The sequence below is a fragment of the Otolemur garnettii genome, unplaced genomic scaffold, assembly GCF_000181295.1.
Source record: "Otolemur garnettii isolate 467f Iridium unplaced genomic scaffold, OtoGar3 scaffold00025, whole genome shotgun sequence".
Taxonomy (NCBI): Eukaryota; Metazoa; Chordata; class Mammalia; order Primates; family Galagidae; genus Otolemur; species Otolemur garnettii.
The window spans coordinates 5,401,451-5,419,176 of record NW_003852420.1 but is presented as its reverse complement, the minus strand read 5'-3'; the positions used below and the strand labels follow the sequence as shown (position 1 = coordinate 5,419,176).

Here is a 17,726-nt window from a genome sequence, read left to right as displayed (position 1 = left end):
CTGTAGGCCTTTTTTTTTTTTCTTTCTTCCTTAAAGGCATTGATTTTTAGCTACACACTTGCTCACTTTGGGGGCAGACAGGTGTAAGCCATTTTTGAAGGTTCCCACACTCTGGAACCTCTGGCTCTTAGTAACATTTCTTAGGTAGCAAAGTTAACTTTGACTCTCTGACCCCTCCAATCATCTAATAAATATGAAGCACTTAGACCACAACTTGCTCAAGGGGCAGTGTAATTATTTTACTTAAAAATGATGTCAGGTGGCAATTTAGCAACAAACTGGTTTCCAGGCTATTTAATTCAGTTTAACAAGAAGGAGAAACATTATAATTAATAAAGAGCTTGTACTTAGCATAGTTGGTCTCAATTTTTACTAACCCTAAGCTGGAGAGGAAGATAGCTTATTGAAAATCCAGATTCCCAGGCCCCACCTGAGTCTAACAGAACTTGGGCTGGGCCTAGGAATCTGCATGTTAAATGAAGATTTTAAACCTACTTGCAAGTCATGCTTCTAATCATTACTGTCTCACTTTTACTCAATTAAGACATAAACTTTCGGATTTCAGTTCCACATTGTATAAGTCTAGAATCTCAGAACAGTTTCTTATCCTAAAACATCCCACCTTCAAGTTAAGGCTTTCCTGGAATTTCAAGGTATATTCTAATATTAGAGTGCTAGTTCGCCAAGTTTCTGGATTGAAAATTCTCTTCCAGAGCCCCTGTAAGGCGGGCCCATAGAGAATGGTAAAGGCACCCCAAGTCCCTTTTCTCCTCTAACCCCAGGATAACTGGGGCTCTGTTGCCTGTTTCCTTCTGGAGAAAGGAAACAACCACCCTTCACAATTAAGGTCTTGGCTATGAGCTGCCCCTGGAGTAGGCTGATCTGTGCATCCCAGACAGAAGGCTCATTAAGACAACACCCGTGAATCCCAACATCACTTCCCTCCTGAAATAAAGAGTTACAGAGGCTCATTAAACTATTTTTTTCTTGGCACAAAAGCATTTGGCAGCTACCCAAGGAATTCTCGGGTCTGCAGAATCCAAGTTTACAAACCACCAGCACCAGGTATTGTTTGGGGAGGGTGTTTGAAGTCAGTGCAGCTAACCCAGACTGTCTCCTGGCTAGTAAGGTCTGTACTTCTCCCTCCCTCAGCCCCCACCTGGCAGAAACCAGCTGTCTGCCCGCAGGGATTAGTGACAAAGTGTTGCTACACTAGGGTAGAGAGATGTCATGGGAATCTAGACTCCTCACTGTCCAGGTCCTTCAGGCTGCCTCCACAATGAGCCGAAAGTGTTGGCAAGCTCTTAGGACTGTCACAAACTCTGATCTGTCAGTGGCCTCTGCTCATGCCTGGAGCTTAAGGACACTTAAACCTTATCCATCCTTAAACTAGATACCCATTACAGAACACTCCTCTCAGTGTGGAGAAAATAGCTTCCCTAAGACCAAAAGAAAAATAGCTCCAGTGGCTTTCTCCTCTCTTCAGTTTTGTACCGGTTGAATTCTACTATGAAAACCAGAGGAGGGTAGAGGATCCTCAATGAAGCCATGGGTGGGGGACAGATCTGAGAAGGGCCAGCCTCAGCTTCCTGATCAAAAAGCGGGGAATCCTGGTGACTGCTGCACAAGTGCCAGAGGCATTTTTTTCTCTCCCCAACTGTACAATGTAGGGGCAGCCCAGGGCCCTGAGCTTCTACCAATACACCATATTGACCTCTGGCCTCCCACAGCCAAAAATGAGCAGCACAGCTCCCCTGCCCTTTGTGGGTGACAACAGCCTAACGCTGGAAATTTAGGCCAGAAACCCAGCATCCCTGAAGCTGGAGGGCGAGGCCAGCAGAACATGTACCCCCTGGAAGCAAGGTGATGAGTACAGATGGGCCCCAACACTAGCTTGTAATGGCCCCCTCCTGTGCATGGAGAAACCACCCCATGGGTCAACACGCACAAGACTTCTGCAGCATGAGGTCCGTAATGATGCAATAGGACATTAGCAGGAATCCAAGCAGCCAGGGGGAAAAAAGCATTACATCTCCCCCTTCATCCCCCAACACCAATTCCAAACTCTTTAAAACCCTTTTAGTGCAGTGGCCAGTTCCCGTGAGTGCTCACAAACAATTCACCTCCACACTACAGGCCGTTAATCCAGTGGTGTTTATTCAAGCAGTATTCACACTTGCTGTTGAATAACAAGGGAATCAAGGCTCCCCTAGACGGGGCTCCCACCACAGCAGCCCCAGGTTTTTGAGAACTTCAGATGAATTTTGTGGTTGAAAAGCCTTTCAGTTCTTGTCGGTGCCCCGGTCAGGCACAACCTATTATACCCAGATTACCAGAACAGACTCAGTGGGGTGGCAAAGGCACACAGCAAGCCAGGCAGAACTATGCAAGCTCAGAAGAAGCCACACTGTTCCTTGTTTTCATACAAAAAATTTAATAAATATTACTTTTCAAAATTTATTGCCAGGAACAACACATCAAAGATGCATTTTTATGTTCATATAACACTAATAGGACAAAGTATCCTCACGGTCTCAATGGTGAACCAACAAGATTACTCTGTTTCATAAGCCTTTTTGATCTTAAGCTTTGTAATAGCACTTTGATTTCCTCACTTAAGGCAGGCAGTGTACTCTATGGCAAATCTACACAGTGATCTTACTGGACAATTTATGGTTCAAGTATTCAACTAGCTTATTAGAATACTCCCTAAATGCAGTAGATAAAAAAAAAAAAATCTACAAGTGGTTCAGTATTACATACGAATGGTGAAAAGAAATCAGAATTTACAAAATAAGATTGGTGTGCTTCCAAAGTTTCACACAATTAATTTGATATTTTTAATGATATTCAACCACTCACATTTTGGCTACATTAAATCATAGCCCAGCTTGTTCCCTTAAACTGCTTTGTTGCAGATCACCTGCCTATCTCTTTTCAAGTCTAAAGCAGAAAAAAAAAAAAAAAACCTGTTCTAGACTAATTTTCAAACTGCCTCAGTCAGTCCTTAAAACATTTTTTTAAAGTGATGCTATAGAAGGTGTTTTAAACATCTGACGTTATAAAAAAAAAAAAAATTTCATCAGTATTCCAGGCACCAAAGCCCATCTATTGTTTTAAAATAAACTATTTTCAAACACCTTAATTTTGGCTTATAGGCAACAAGTAATGAGAAAATAAGTTCAAAAAAAAAAAAAAAAAGCCATACGCTTACAATGCTATCAAAAACCTTCAATTCTAAACACATACATATAAATAAAAAGGAATGATGTTTTAAGGCTCTTGATTATTAAGTTAATAAATCAAATATACACAGTGATTAATAAAAAAAGAATTATTTACATAACTATACAAAATTCTACTTTTGACACATTTTTTCCTCTTTAAATTCTTCATTTTACCAGCAACTGCTGACATCAAAGCCCCCCTCCCCCAAAACAACAAAAATACAATAAAAAAAATAAATAATAAACTCATTTGTGATAGTTGCTGTGGTTCTGAGCTGCGAAGGCACTTTTCAAATACAGAACTACTTGTACGTCATCATAAAACCAATATACAAAAACAACTCAAGAGTCAATAAATATAAATAAAACTATGATCCTAAGACTGCATCACCATTAGGACGTCTGGCAGAAGTGGAAGCTCACGGACTAGGAGCTGGGCAGTCTCCTGGGAGCCCTATCCCGGTCAGCTGCAGGAGGACAGACACCAGAGCACTGTCGACTAGCTTTGCATAGCTGTGAGATGCAGCGCTTCATTTCCCAGCCAACCACAGAAACTACCATTGCCAGTGTAAGCCAGCTTGTCAAAACTTAAATTAACACAGGGATTCTAAGTCAACAACAGCCTGACTCTGACATGACACAACAGTTTTAAAGAACTATAAGCCCTCAGAACTACCTAGTGCGGCAGCACCTGCTGTCTGCTATACGATGTACTCCATCCGGTTTAAACTTTGGGCACTTTCCAAGTCTCTGTTGTCCTGTTTGTTTGTCCAGTTCGGGTGTTTTGTCGGGGTGCCATTGGGGGGCTTCTCTTCTCTGTCTACCAGCGTGTACGCCGGCTGTTTGGCAAACCGGGCTTTCTGCTGGTGTTTATCCATGTCGTCCTCTTCCACTTCAGAGTTGTGTGTCCTTATTTTAGACATTTTGGAGTTTTTGCTCTCGTAATCCTTGATGGGGACAGTGTTGGCTCCATGTTTCTCGATGGGGTTTTTGATCTGGTTCAGCTGTTCCCGCACGTTGTTGGTGGTGTTGTCCTCAGAGGCGGAGTGAGTGTGGCTGCTCGGCTTCCGCCGCTTCCGCACGCACCAGTAGAAGGCCGTCACCAAGCAACAGATCCAAGCCACGGTTAAGACGGAGCTCAGCAAGGGAACCAGGAAATCTGTAAGGCAGGCACAAAACCAATTAACTCTCCCCCGCCAAAAAAAAAAAAGAGCCAAGCCATCATCTCAGGAACAAAGAACGCCCATAGTGTTTCTCCTGCCCTGAGTCCCCATGAGGGGTGCCATGGGGACAAGTCCCTTTTCATAACTACTATTGTCACTTCACAGCTTGATAAGCAAGTGCTGGGATCAGGGTCCTTGGAGACACTTGTCTCTGGAGAGGGCGGGCAGAGCAGTGCTCCTTCCTGCTCTGTTGGCATATGAGACAAGCTGTGTCTGCTTAAAGGGCAGCTCCATCAGAGGAGCTGGTTTTCAGAATTAGCAGAAACCTGATTCAAAATCCGTACAGACACGCCCCATGGCAGGAACAGTGATGAGGGAGATCCCCAAAAGAGGAAGTGTGGATGTCCTGCAGGGCCATTGAGCCTCACAGCACTCAGGAGTGGCCATCCCATGACACCAAAGTGCCAAGTCAGCCTTTGTACAGTCCCAAGTTCAAGGATAAGTGATGCTAAATGGTGCTCTGCCCTAGGGCTCACTGATGGATCTAGACACAATACCTGTTCTGTGGGGAGCCAGCACAGCTCATTGGCAAGAAAAAAAGTCAGGCAGACCTCCACCCCCATCGGCCATGGGACTCCAGCCAAGTAGGCTGGCCTCAGTCCTCCCACCAGTTAAACTGGAGGCTCCTTTGAAGACAGGATACCGTCTGGTAACTCCCCACCTGATTTCACTGAATGGTGAAATGAGATCAATTTGATGGCCATCACAAAAGGGAGCATTCCAGGTGGACACCTACCTGTTCTGTTCTTCGGAGGATGCCTCTGAACTCTCACTTCCGCGACGGCAGCAATAAGTGAGCTGTTTCCATCTCGTTTACTAACAAGATCAATAATTTTGTCTGTGATTTCCTTGATAGGGTTTCCATCATCCCGTATATCTTCAGCAGACTGGGAGGAAAAAAAATCAGACTTGAGAGTCAGAGGAACACTCAGTATAGCTTTAATTCAAAGTTATTTGACAGCACAGGTTTTTAAAGCTCCCCCTCCCACCCCCCAATGTATTAGCTCCTTTTGGATACTGGTTAACTGAAGTTTGTTGACTACCTTGCAATTGAATAGTTAGATATGAATGGGGGGCTTATACTTACAATAGCCACGTGTATTTCATTGTTTGCAGAAGGGGAAGGCTCACAAGCTATGTAGATTGAATATTCAGCAGAAACATTCTTCAAAATATTCAAATTCCTTAATTCACTGCAAATGTGCTCAGTTGTAAGACCCTAAAACAATTAAAAAAAACCCACATGCATTTAAGACATTGAAAGGAAAAAAACACTGATGTCATCTTTGAAGTGAGGCTGAGTATGAGCCTCTGTTTGCTGTGAGACAGGAATTTAGATTACACAGATCCTAGTCTGTGATATTCCTTCAAATTGAATGGATACACACCATTCCAAACGTTAAGAGTTACGTACCGGTGACATCATCTCCTTGTTAAAGGTGAAGGTGATGTTTGCACAGTTATCCTGGTAATAGGAGTCAGAGGTGCACTTTGTTTTCACCGGCTGGAGACTGGAAGACCGACACTCGCCCACACCCGTGCAGGGGCGGACAAAGCACTGGTCGTCCAGGATGGGGATGCAGCTCTGTCCACTGGGGCAATCACTGTGCCCTTTGCGGAGCAGGCAAGGCCGAGGGCCGCACCAGACCTAGAGAGAGGGAACAGGAGCTGGGCAGCTTAGCAGGAACGCTCACTCCCAATTCTGGAACACTCGTCAACCCTAGCGGTCCTCACACCCTACCTTGGAGCAGGCAATCCGCCCATTCACGCACTGGCAGGTGTTACAGTCCTCGTCCCACTTGGCCCCATCGGGTATCACACTCCCCATAGTGATGCAGGGTCTCCCTGAAACTGACAGGTGGACACCTGTGAGTAGTTAATTCTTCCCAGAGACCAGATCAGTTCTCAATGCCTCACTCCCTCCCTGTTATGAAATGGTGACAAGTGTGACCTTTGTCAAATGAAGACAGTTCCACCCACAACAGGCACATGTGCCCTGCCCTCCCATGTTGAGCTTGACCACATGACCTGCTCTAGTCAACACAGTATCAGAAGATGTGATGTGAATAGAGCCTTTTTCCGAGCTTGGCCTCTTGCACACCTACCACCTACTACAAAAATATGCACCAGACACTCACTGGTCAACTTGCACCCAACTCACAGCATAATCACTGTGTCCACCCTGCAGCTCACAAGCAATAAAAAAATGCTTGCCAAACCCCACCAAGATTTAGGATAGTTTGGTTCACAGTATTATAGTAATAGCTGACCCAAAACCACAGTCACCCTGTTTGAGAGAGTCCCCATCATTTTCTCCCTTTCCTTGTGCCCGCCTGTGTTCCTTCCCCAAGCATAGCACCTACTTGTGAACGGTCAAAATGGTAACTGCTATGCCTGGTCTGGCACACATACCTTCCTGGCACTTGGCACCACTGTGCCCCAAAGGGCAGACACACCGGTATCCGTTGATCTCATCCACACAGGTCGCCCCAAAGGCACAAGGTGAAGACTGGCATTCGTTGATGTCTACAACAGACGGAGTTCAAGTTTAGGGTCCAATGGAATACGGGAAGTTTTTTTTTTTTTTCCACTGACATAGATAGGAAAGCATATAATCCTAAGTATAAGCTTGATGAATTTTCACTCTGTAACAAGCACCCAAAGAAACACATCATCCATATGCCAGAGCCTCCACCAATCACTAAGCCCCCCATATTATCCTGACTTCTAACGGCTGAGAAGCATCTGAGGCAGGAGCATTTTCAGTTCCTTTTTCTCAGACAGTACAATCTAGAGCAAGACTGGCAAACTTTTTCTGAAGATGATCAGAGAGTAAATATTTTAGGCTTTGCAGACCAACCAGTCTCTACCCCAACAATTCAGCCCTGTTGTGGCATCATGAAAGTAGCCATACTCAATATATAAACCAATGAGTGTGGCTGTGTGCCAATTAAACTTTTTAAAAACAGGCAGTGGGCTAGAAAGATGTGGCGTCTGCAACATTTTGCCAGTCCCTGACTTAGACAAAGGACAGAGATAAACTACCCCTATCCAGCGCCAAAGTCCAGTCAGACCCAGACGTGGACTTCAGGCACCAGTAAAGTTTCAAATAATTTTGGTACAAGAACACATAGGAACAACTACTCTATCACCTGTTTTTTTTTCTGGTAGAAGGGCATGTAAGAAAGCAGAGAAAAGCCTAAAAAGAATAAACGTTAAACTTCCTCGAAAACCACACTGCCTGCCCTACTTTCCTGTTTTAATCACTTCTCCGGGGTCTTATCAAGCCCATCACAGAGCAGCCTTTGGAAGCCGCAGTCCTAACTCCCTCCCATTTGCCTTGCTCTGTCCCACACCAGCAAGCTGTGCTTAACATCCACTTGCCCATAATTTTGTGGTAATCAGAGGGGGAAGAACACACTTTCCTCAGCACCCCCCCCCCCCCCGTGTAGATTAATTGTCAAATTCTGTGGCTGGAACTTTTCCAAGGACAGGCAGGGCTGCAATATCCAGGAGCTACTAGTAGGCACCTGGGAGAATCCAGCCAACTGGAGTTGGGAGATACTTGCTTTGTCCAGACTAAAGGACAAATGTGGCTTTAATTGTTTTTAAACAGGCAAAATCTCTGGCTAAGGAGCAGACTAGGGGTGTAGACCACCGGGAAAGCCAGACAGGGACAGTGCTTACTTATTCTGCAGTCAGGCCCAGCAAAACCCGGGGCACATTCACACCGGTACCAGTTGTCTCCATCTACGCAGGTGCCACTGTTGTAACTAAGAGGGAAGCGAAGACCACCTTGGTTACCAAACTCGGCCTGCCAATCAATCACATGCAGCCACACAAGCTGCAGTGATTCACCTCCCCCGCACTCACAATGGCCCTGGGGAGCTTATAAAATGCTGATGCCTGGGTCCACCTCCAGAGAGTCTAATTTACTAGGTCTTGGTGGCACCCAGGCATTGAGACCTGTAAAAGCTCCCCAAGTGGTTCTGGTGTGCAGCCAAGGTCGAAAATCCCTGCTTTAAATGAAGGCACAAGCTGGCTAATTAAAGTGTGGCCCACGGAACAGGAGGATCGGCTTCACCTGGGAGCTCGTTAGACAAGCAGAGTCTGGAGCCCTAGCCCAGACCTCCTGAATCAGAGCCTGGATTTTAAATGTAATCTCGGGTGATTCCCGGGCACCTTAGGTTGGACAAATGCCCACTCAAAAGGAGGCTGTCACACTTACCAGGGATGAGGGCTGCAGTCATTGGTATCTGCAAAGAAAAGACACAATTAACAGTGACGCCTTCAACAGGGAAAGCTATCTTAGCCCTAAGTAAAAACACCATTTATTTCCATAATACCCAAATGATAAGGTCACAGTTAACACCAGCAAAATACACTTAAGACCTCTGCTAAATTGGAACCAGGCCTGCACCACACTTGGTTTCATTTGCCATGGGACACATGTACACAGGAAGAAGCCTGGGAGGGGCGGGGGGTGGAGGGAAGGCATGGAAGGAGACAGGCTGCTGGTCGGACCCAGAGCTGGGAACCAAGACGCCATCTGTCTCCACTTATCTCATCGGGGACTTTCTCATGCCCAGGTCAGGGCTGCAGCCCATCAAGTCATTAAAACAGACCCAGGTGATAGAAGAGCAGACATCAAACAGCTCTAGCTTCTGGTTTCAATTGTGAGTCCCCAAGGGTGTCAGGATATGCTCCCAAGGGAGAGTGAGAGTGAGTTGGACAGGGAGGACACTCACTCTGTGTGCAGATGGGCCCCTCCCAGCCTTCCTTGCAGACGCATGTGAAGGACTCGCCGTTGACCACACAGGTGCCCCCGTTATGGCAGGGGCTGGGCAGGCAGCTACTGTTCCGGGCTATGAGACAAGAGCAGACAAGACCATCCTACCTGAGGATCCAGAAGCAGTCTGGGGGGGGGCCACAGACACACTCAGGGCGCCATGCCCACTGCAAACCCCATGGGGGGCAGGTGGTTACCTATGTTACAGGTTGTTCCTTCCCAGCCACCAGGACACATGCACTTAAAAGCATCCCCTTCGTCATAGCATGTGCCACCATTGTTGCATGTGGCCTCGTCACACTGACTGTCACCTAAAGAAAAGACACCTCAGTGTGCGTCCCAGCAGCCCACTCCCACTGACGACAGAAGAGGTCATGGAGATGGGGTCCCAGCCAGCCACTACTTACGAGAGTGGCAGGTCTTGCCTTTCCACCCATTTTTACAGTCACAGTAGAAGTCATTGACCAGGTCACGGCACGTGCCCCCGTTGTGGCACGGATTCTGGCTGCAGTCATTAATATCTAAAAATTAGAGAGGAGATGCCCCACTGTGAACAAGTGCCAGGACCACTCATGCCATGTGAGAACCAAACCTTCCTTACTGCCACAGCCAGCCCCATGTTCCCACAATAGCCAAACAGTCCCAGGACTTCAAATCATTGCCCTTTTCCAAGAATAAAAAAGCCCCCAACTGGGTCACTTTGAATGCCTCAAGGTAAGCCAGACAGGGGCAGGCCTCTGGGAATCCCATGGAAATTAAAATCAAAACAGAAAGATGACAAGATGACTCTTCTTGCAAGCAGGCATATTTTGGTAGCTCAAAGACAATGGTCTAATTCTACAGCCTCTCAGCAGAGGTCTCTCCCACTGGCTGTCCACTGCAGAAACTACTGGGAGTCTTGATTCCTGAGAATTCCATCACAAAGAAAGGCTTCTGGGCTTATAATCCTAGCAGTCTGGGAGGCCCAGGGAGGTGGATTGCTTGAGCTCAGAGATTTGAGACCAGCCTGAGTAAGATCAAGACCAAGACTCCATCTCTACTAAAACTAGAAAAATTAGCCAGGCATTGTGGTACACACCTGTAGCCCCAACTAGTAGGGAAGCTGAGGCAAGAGGACTGCTTAAACCCAAGAGTTCAAGGTTGCTCTAGGCCAGCAGTTCTCAACCTGTGGGTCTAGACCCACAGGAACTGTATTAAATGGCCACAGCATTAGGAAGGTTGAGGACCATTGCTTTAGGCTATGATGATGCCATAGCACTCTACCTAGGGCAACAGAGTGATACTCTCATCTCAAACCAAAAAAAAAGAAAAAACCAAAGGCTTCTCAAGTTAAAGTGGATCCTCCTCCTGCACCCTCTCCACCCACATCCCAAAGCTATTCGTCCCAAAAGGCCAGACTCACTGCTTTCACAGTAGGCTCCCTCCCAGCCGTCACTGCAGATACACTTGTAGGAGTTGACACCATCAATGCAAGTGCCACCATTTTTACAGGGACTACTCTCACAGTCATTAATGTCTGTGAAAGGAAGGGGGAAGAAAAGAACTGGTGTAAAGCCACAGCCAAGCACTGTCCCACAGTCACCTCCTGACATAATATACACCCAGCACCTCAGCCTTCTAGGCCTCACCAAGACTGCTTCTCCCGGTAGATAGGTGGCTTACTAAGCAGAGATTTCTAGAGAGTGCACGTCCCCTTTTTTTCCCTTGCCCTCATATGCTAAGTTACCTGGGAGTAAGGAAGAAACACTTCCAGAAAAGAGACCACCCACACTAGTAAGATTCCAGAACATTCCAACTTAGGCTCTGAGGCAGAGTGATCTGGCAAACCGAACACTACCTGTCTTAGATCCCAGACAGATGCAATGATAAACTTTACAGGTCTTCCCAGTATTACTGTTTCTGATAAAAATGATTTAAATATCCATGATCCCAGGGCTGGCAGCAACAGGGAGAGGGAGCAGAAGGCCCCATTCCCCATGAGGAATCTTACTTTCGTGACAGTATGTTCCCGTGAAGCCTTTGTTACAGTCACAGGTGAATTTGCCTCCCGACTGACTCTTGCACTTCCCATGGGGACCACAGACGTTCGAGGAAATATACCGCACTCCTTCTGGGGTATCGTTGGAAGCCATGGCCACAGTGCAGCTGTCAATCACTGGAAGACAGGCTCAGCATTAGACCACAGTCGCCGGTCCCTAGGCCAAGTCCACCTTCCTAGAACCAGGGACCCTGGAAGCTGAGACTCCAGCAATGTGCCATGTCAAACTATGACAAAGTTGAAACTCCACTCAGAATATTTTTAAGAGCATCTTCTCCTGATGTAGCCAAGAAGCCCACACACTCATGGTTTTCTTTCATCCCACCTTTGACATCTACCCAATTTGGTAAATGCCGGTCAAAGGGAAAGACCAGCTCTACACTCCCTCTGTCTTTAAAGCAGGCCAAAGGACAAACTTACAGGCACTTTAAAGGTTGTGCCACCTAGAACACAGGCTACATGTGGCCATTTACATTTAAATGAACTAAATAAGTTCAGTTTCTAGCTGCACTAGTCATGCTGTCAACATTCAGGGGCCACACGTGGCTTGTGGCTCCCTACTGGGCAGCGCAGATACAGAATAACCCCACTGCTATAGAAAGCTCCAGTAACAGTGCCACTCTCAGGAATGTGGCTCAGTGTTGCAAATCAGCCCACCCAGAGCTGGAATGATAAACGGAGTTCATGTTCCCGCCCCTGGGCTACTTGTAGACATGGTCCTCCCACTGGCAGGCCTGAACAGATGGTTTCCCATGTGTTCTGGCTTCCCTACGTGGCCAGATGGGGTCATTTCAGTCTCAAAGTCCTCCTCACCTCAACACTATTTCTAGTACAGTACCAAGGAGCAGAAGCAGATGGGGGCTGGAGGAGGAAGAAAGCACAGCCACAGGACAGGGGAGGAGAGGCACCTTCGCAGGGGGTCGTGCGACAGTGGTCCTTCAGGTGCGAGCAGTTCTTGCCCTCATAGTCCTCTGGGCACTTGCAGAAATAGTCACTGGCACGGTTGTAGCACTGGGCTCCATTCTGGCAGGGATTGGGCTCACAATAATCTACGTCCAGCTGCAAACACCAGGAGCAGGAAAGAGAGAGAGGGCATCAGTAGGAGAGAGGTGTAATAACTTCTCTGGGGCAGAAGACATGGGCATCCGACCCTCTGGTCTGCTTCTATTAGGACTCACCACACCTCCCTACGACCTAGGTACTGCCAGCGGTTTATGTATTTTGAAAAACAAAGCTGAGTGGTGAGACAGCACGTGCTGAGTTGGGGGAGGTGATGAAACAACATAAAGCCAAAGAGACTAAGAAAATCATTCATCAGTATGTCCTTCCACAAGCATCTGTCTGGCAGAGATTCCCAGATCAACAGGACGTTATAGAAGACATGACACTCCAGACAGAAGAGCCGACAGGGGAGTAAAGGAGCGGGGGGTGGGATGGGGGGGTTGCTCCACCATAAAAACTCAGCCATCCAAGGGCTTGCCACCACTCACCTGACAGAGGTTTCCAGAGAAACCAGTGGGACACAGACACTGGAATCTGTTGATTTCATTCTGACAGTGACCCCCATTCAAACAGGGGTTGCTGGCACATTCATCGATGTCTCTCTCACAGTGATCGCCTGCATAGCCAGGTGGACAGATACAGCGATAACCGTTAACCAAATCCTGGAGGAGGAGAAGGAGGGCGAGAAACACATGCTTTTTTTTCTATGTATTCCACAAACGCAAGGCTTTGGCGGTTTAGCATGACCGTTGTGGTTCAGCTGATTCACTGAAATAGCCAAATGCCAAGCCTCCTGAAACAGGTTAGGGGAATTTCTACATGCTTGCCTTCAAAATGACTCCTGGGAGGCTGGGGTAACGTGAGCCCCAGTGAAAACTTCCTGAGACTCAGTTTTCACCTGTACTTTTAAATCTCAACAAGAACAGAGCTTCTCCCAGTATCAAATATATCTTAAGGTTTGTTGTCAAATGTCAAGGTTTTGATTTAAGCAAAGATTTACATACCCGACAGGAGGCATCATTCTGACACTGGCCAAGGCAGTCATTAATATCTAAAAAATAAATAAGTCATATTAAAGGGGCAATTGACATTGAAATTGGGCTTAATTGAAAAGCATTCTTGGCTCAAGACAGATAAGAGTTTCAAATCAGATTTCCCGTATGCTTCCCCTAGATAAGGTATCAAACTGGATAGGGACCCTCCCTAATTCTTCCAGACTGAGGGAGTGAAACTTCACAGCATTGTTTTAGCACCTTATCAGAATATGGCCAGTTTTAGCAGCTAATGAACGTGATAAAGTATGTTTTCACTGCTGCCCTAATGACTCCCTCTTGAACACACATTCTCTAAGAGATCCTTCTACTTCTCAAGTCTTAAGAACAGAAGCCAGAGTATGGATCGACAAGTCAACACCCAAGTTTCATGAAATCAAAATCGAAACGAAGCAATCACTCACTTATGTCACAATTCTGACCCATCCAGCCAGGAAGGCAATCGCAGTAGTAGCTGGCAATCAAATTCTTACAGCCTCTGGCATTTAGACAAGGTTTGGCCTCGCATTCATTTGCATCTGAAAGAAAATGAGGATGAGCCTGAGAAATGGAGTTCTACCCCCATACCCCTCACCTTGGGGTAGAGGAAAGACACCACACTAATAAGAGTTTTCTGAAATAGGAGACATGTCAATAAGCTTCCTAAATAAAAGATGCCAGTTCCCACTATTTTAATCATCTGATCCCTCTCCCTGGCCATTATCTAAATAAGGAATGCTAATTGATAACTGTCCAACTGCTAGTTAACCATCACTGGCCCCCAACAGAATAGCAGGAAGCCACCAGACATTTCTGTGCAAAACCTCGCAGCCTAGTTACTGGGATTTAAGTGTGGCAAGAAGAATGCAGACAGCTCATTCCTCATGAGATCATCCCCGTTTGGAACCCAGCTGAACACTCCTCGGACAGACGATTGACATGGTTCAAAGAATCCCCGACTTTCCCACAGGGCCTAAAAGAACGAGTCCATTTGCATTTAAGTTATTTCTCCCAGGCCTGCAGGACTCTTGATAATAAATTACTTCTTAGTATGATGGAATGGGGACTTGCACGGCTGGCCACACGTTCAGCTTCCTTAATGGCTTTGATTATCAAAGGACTTACATAGTCAGAGACTTTCTTACCTAACTGGCACGTTTTGCCAGTCCACTGTGGGGGACATACACACTTAAACCCGTTAACCAGGTCCTGGCAGGTGCCCCCATGGGAACAGTTATTTGGAGAACAATCATCAATGTCTGTCAAAAAAAAAAAAAAAGGAAGGGTTTGACAATTTAATTTCAATCCATCTGACAATTAGATCATTTAATACCACTGCTCACACAAGAGGCCTTCGCTAAAGAGCCAGACACCTGTTACCAGTAAAGCTACCTCAGGACAAGAGGGACAGTGACAGTCAGGCTGAAGCCTTGATTTTAGCTTTAAATCCCCCAATGCCCCAGTTCATTTAATCCCCAACCTAAGCAGTGGGGGAAAGGAGGACAGCTGGGTACCCACAGAGCATCTACCCTGTGGTAACACAGGACTTGGACATCTGCCTCATCATTACTTGTAAAGAAAAGTTTAATTGTGGCTCAGAGATAGCTAAGAAGAGGTAAGGAAAAAATTCTTTACAGGGGGAGAACCTTATTCTTATTTGCTTACAGTTTTCTCAAAATAACAGACCTAGGGATCGTAACTCCTCCCCACCTCTGCACTGGACCACAGAGATCCAACAATTCATTTATGCAGCAGGGCAGACCCTGTACAAAGAATTACTTCCCAACAACCGTTGGAGATGGGAAATGCTACTATTCCATTTACACAGAGCCAGAGGAGTTTATGTGGCCTGCTGGAGTCCCACAGTAGTGGCAGGGGGCCCTGGTGCCAGCCCAGGCAATGACTATAAAACATACATCTTTAGCCACAGTTCAGGGTGCTGATAACAGTGGTTCTCAGGCATGGTTGCACTTCAGAATTCCAGGAGCTTATTAAAAATGATGGGCTCCCTAATTCCAGAGGAAATCCTTGGGACTAGAGATCTATACTGTTAAAGCAGATGGTTCTGATATAGAACCAAGTCTCACTTCCAAAAGAACTCTATAGCCTGTGTCTCTCTCTGGGGGACCTCTGACCCCCTGATAAAATTCAGCAGTGAGTGACAACCCCCCATGAAGGCAGCCTGTCCACAGCTGCAAGGAGGATAACCACAATCCAGAGAAGATTGCTCCAGGAAAGACAAGCAACAGAGAGCTCACCCACGAGGACACTTCTAATGACAGACACATGTGCTACCTTAGCAGGTGGGGGTGGAGGGGTGGGAGACTTTCCAAGCACACAGCCACCAGACTGTCCCCCCACGTGGCTGCCTGCACCCTGCCCCGTCCCACTGAGAACACATGTCACTAAGACACCAGTGCTGGACAAGCTCAGCTCTACCTGTATCTTCACACAACTGTCCTCTAGAACAGACCCTGGTCAAAAATTGGACTTACTTGTGGAGCACGTGGGACCAGTCCAGCCTGGAGAACACTCACACTCAAAGCCCAGAGCGGTCTCCTTGCAGCTGCCTCTGTTGTGACAGGGATCCGAGAGGCAAGCGTGCTCAGCTGCAAAACCAGGCCAGCAGTCAGCAAGGGACGCCTGCTCCACGCCACCAGCAAGCTCTCCCCTGCAACCCAGTCCCATACCTTGGCCACTAGGCCCAATCATATATATATATATATATATAGTTTGTTTATTTGTTTGTTTTTTGAGACAGACTCACTTTATCACTCTTAGTAGAATGCTGTGGCATCACAGCTCACAGCAGGCTCAAACTCTTGGGCTTCAGCAATCCTCTTTGCCTTAGCCTCCCAAGTAGCTGGGACTATAGGTGCCTACCACAACACCTGGCTATTTTTAGAGACAGGGTCTTGTTCTTACTCCGGCTGGTCGAGAACTCCTGAGCTAAGGTGATCCACCTGCCTTGGCATCCCAGAGCGCTAGCATTACAGGCATGAGCCGCCATGTCTGGCTATAGGCTCAAGCATATTTCAAACACAAAAAGCAGGCATGGGACGTAACCCTGTTTGTCTAGGGAAGAAAGGAAGGCATCTCTGTCTGCCACTGTCTCCAGCCAGCCACACTCCAAGACATTTCAGAGCTGGGTCATCACCTCATCTCTCGCTGCTTCCTAGTATAATCAGCATCACTCAGAAAACTTTAGGGACTTACAGGAAGTTTCAAAGCCCCATGGAACAGCTAGGATAACCAGTCTTAACTTCAGAGACTTTAAGTCCTTAAGTGTTGTTTTTTTTTTTTTAAAAGATGAATGTACAAAAAAATTAAACAACAGGATCTCATTCAGCTTGGACCACTTACCAATTTCACAGTTGGGGCCTGAATACCCCTCAGGGCAGGAGCACTGATATTTGTCAGGGCCCGTGTTGCTACAAGTCCCTCCATTGAGACAGGGCTGATGAGTCCCACAGTAATTGAGATCTGCCAAAAAGATCCTGAGGTCACTAAGAGACGCCTGCAAAGACTGCTAAGCTCACCGTGTTTCCAGCCCCAGCCCTCTTTTTAAAATAAAGCTAAAAAAAAAAAAAAAAAAGATCCCGCAAACCACAAAACAGAACTCCATGACATTAAAGGAAAATTTGAACAGATCAGAATAAAAGCCCCTGTACAAGAATAAGTAAAACTCAAATCACCACCATCCCACCCCCAAGATCCCACGTTTCCTGTCAAGGCCCACATCCAGCGCTGGCCCCCATTCCGAGGGGCATACCTTTGTCACAGAGCTGGCCTCCCCAGTTGGTCTCACAGAGGCACTGCCAGGGCTCATTACAGGTGCCATGGACGCATCCCGGGTGTGGGATGCATTTGTCACAATACAGACCTCGCCAACCATACTGGCACCTGGAGACAGACAGACACCCCCAGTCAGCCTCTTCGACACGGAGAGTGAGCAGCATGGCTGCAGCTGCAGGTCCCCACCTTTCCCTGGTTTCTGAGGACAGGGTGGTAGGCTCTCAAGGCTCACGGGGTGGGGGGCTCCTTAACAAACATACATTTGTAGAGTTGGGCTGAGGTCCCCTCCTCTAGCTGACTCCCACCAAAAAGAGGATTGTTTGGAGAGAGATCAGGGTGGGGGTACCCATCACAAAGCCCCTCTCTTCTTAGGCTCCCAGGAATGAGCCCGGGGGGGGGGTCCTAGGACAAATCAAACTCCATGCCTCATCTGGACAGCCCAACGAGGGGGAAGGAGTCTCTTGGTGACAATGGCTGTTCCAAAGTCTCCTCTGCAAATGCTGAGCTTGCAGCTTGTTGCTTGGCTCTCTGTCTGCACAGGAAGTCATGACCCCAAACTCCAGCCCAGAGATGCAACGAGACACCAAGTATGCCAGGAAACCACAGTAATGCTTCTCTAAA

The 17,726-nt window shown here is 47.0% G+C and overlaps 1 protein-coding gene across 1 annotated transcript in view; it reads right to left on the bottom strand.

Moving 5' to 3' along the window:
• Positions 1 to 2,135: 2,135 nt before the first annotated feature.
• Positions 2,136 to 17,726, bottom strand: part of JAG1 (jagged 1) — a 37,142-nt gene continuing 21,551 nt past the window's right edge. Inside the window, exons 6-26 of the mRNA XM_003788012.3 lie at positions 17,083 to 17,213; positions 16,674 to 16,793; positions 15,806 to 15,919; positions 14,456 to 14,569; positions 13,736 to 13,849; positions 13,284 to 13,330; positions 12,768 to 12,941; positions 12,186 to 12,336; positions 11,230 to 11,394; positions 10,642 to 10,755; positions 9,647 to 9,760; positions 9,437 to 9,550; positions 9,199 to 9,315; positions 8,679 to 8,706; positions 8,138 to 8,223; positions 6,863 to 6,976; positions 6,192 to 6,301; positions 5,865 to 6,098; positions 5,538 to 5,669; positions 5,187 to 5,337; positions 2,136 to 4,386 (exon numbers count right to left, since the gene is read on the bottom strand). Of these exons, the coding sequence (XP_003788060.1) occupies positions 3,929 to 4,386; positions 5,187 to 5,337; positions 5,538 to 5,669; positions 5,865 to 6,098; positions 6,192 to 6,301; positions 6,863 to 6,976; positions 8,138 to 8,223; positions 8,679 to 8,706; positions 9,199 to 9,315; positions 9,437 to 9,550; positions 9,647 to 9,760; positions 10,642 to 10,755; positions 11,230 to 11,394; positions 12,186 to 12,336; positions 12,768 to 12,941; positions 13,284 to 13,330; positions 13,736 to 13,849; positions 14,456 to 14,569; positions 15,806 to 15,919; positions 16,674 to 16,793; positions 17,083 to 17,213 (2,902 nt within the window). The 3' untranslated portion in view covers positions 2,136 to 3,928. The remainder of the gene's footprint in view (positions 4,387 to 5,186; positions 5,338 to 5,537; positions 5,670 to 5,864; positions 6,099 to 6,191; positions 6,302 to 6,862; positions 6,977 to 8,137; positions 8,224 to 8,678; positions 8,707 to 9,198; positions 9,316 to 9,436; positions 9,551 to 9,646; positions 9,761 to 10,641; positions 10,756 to 11,229; positions 11,395 to 12,185; positions 12,337 to 12,767; positions 12,942 to 13,283; positions 13,331 to 13,735; positions 13,850 to 14,455; positions 14,570 to 15,805; positions 15,920 to 16,673; positions 16,794 to 17,082; positions 17,214 to 17,726) is intronic.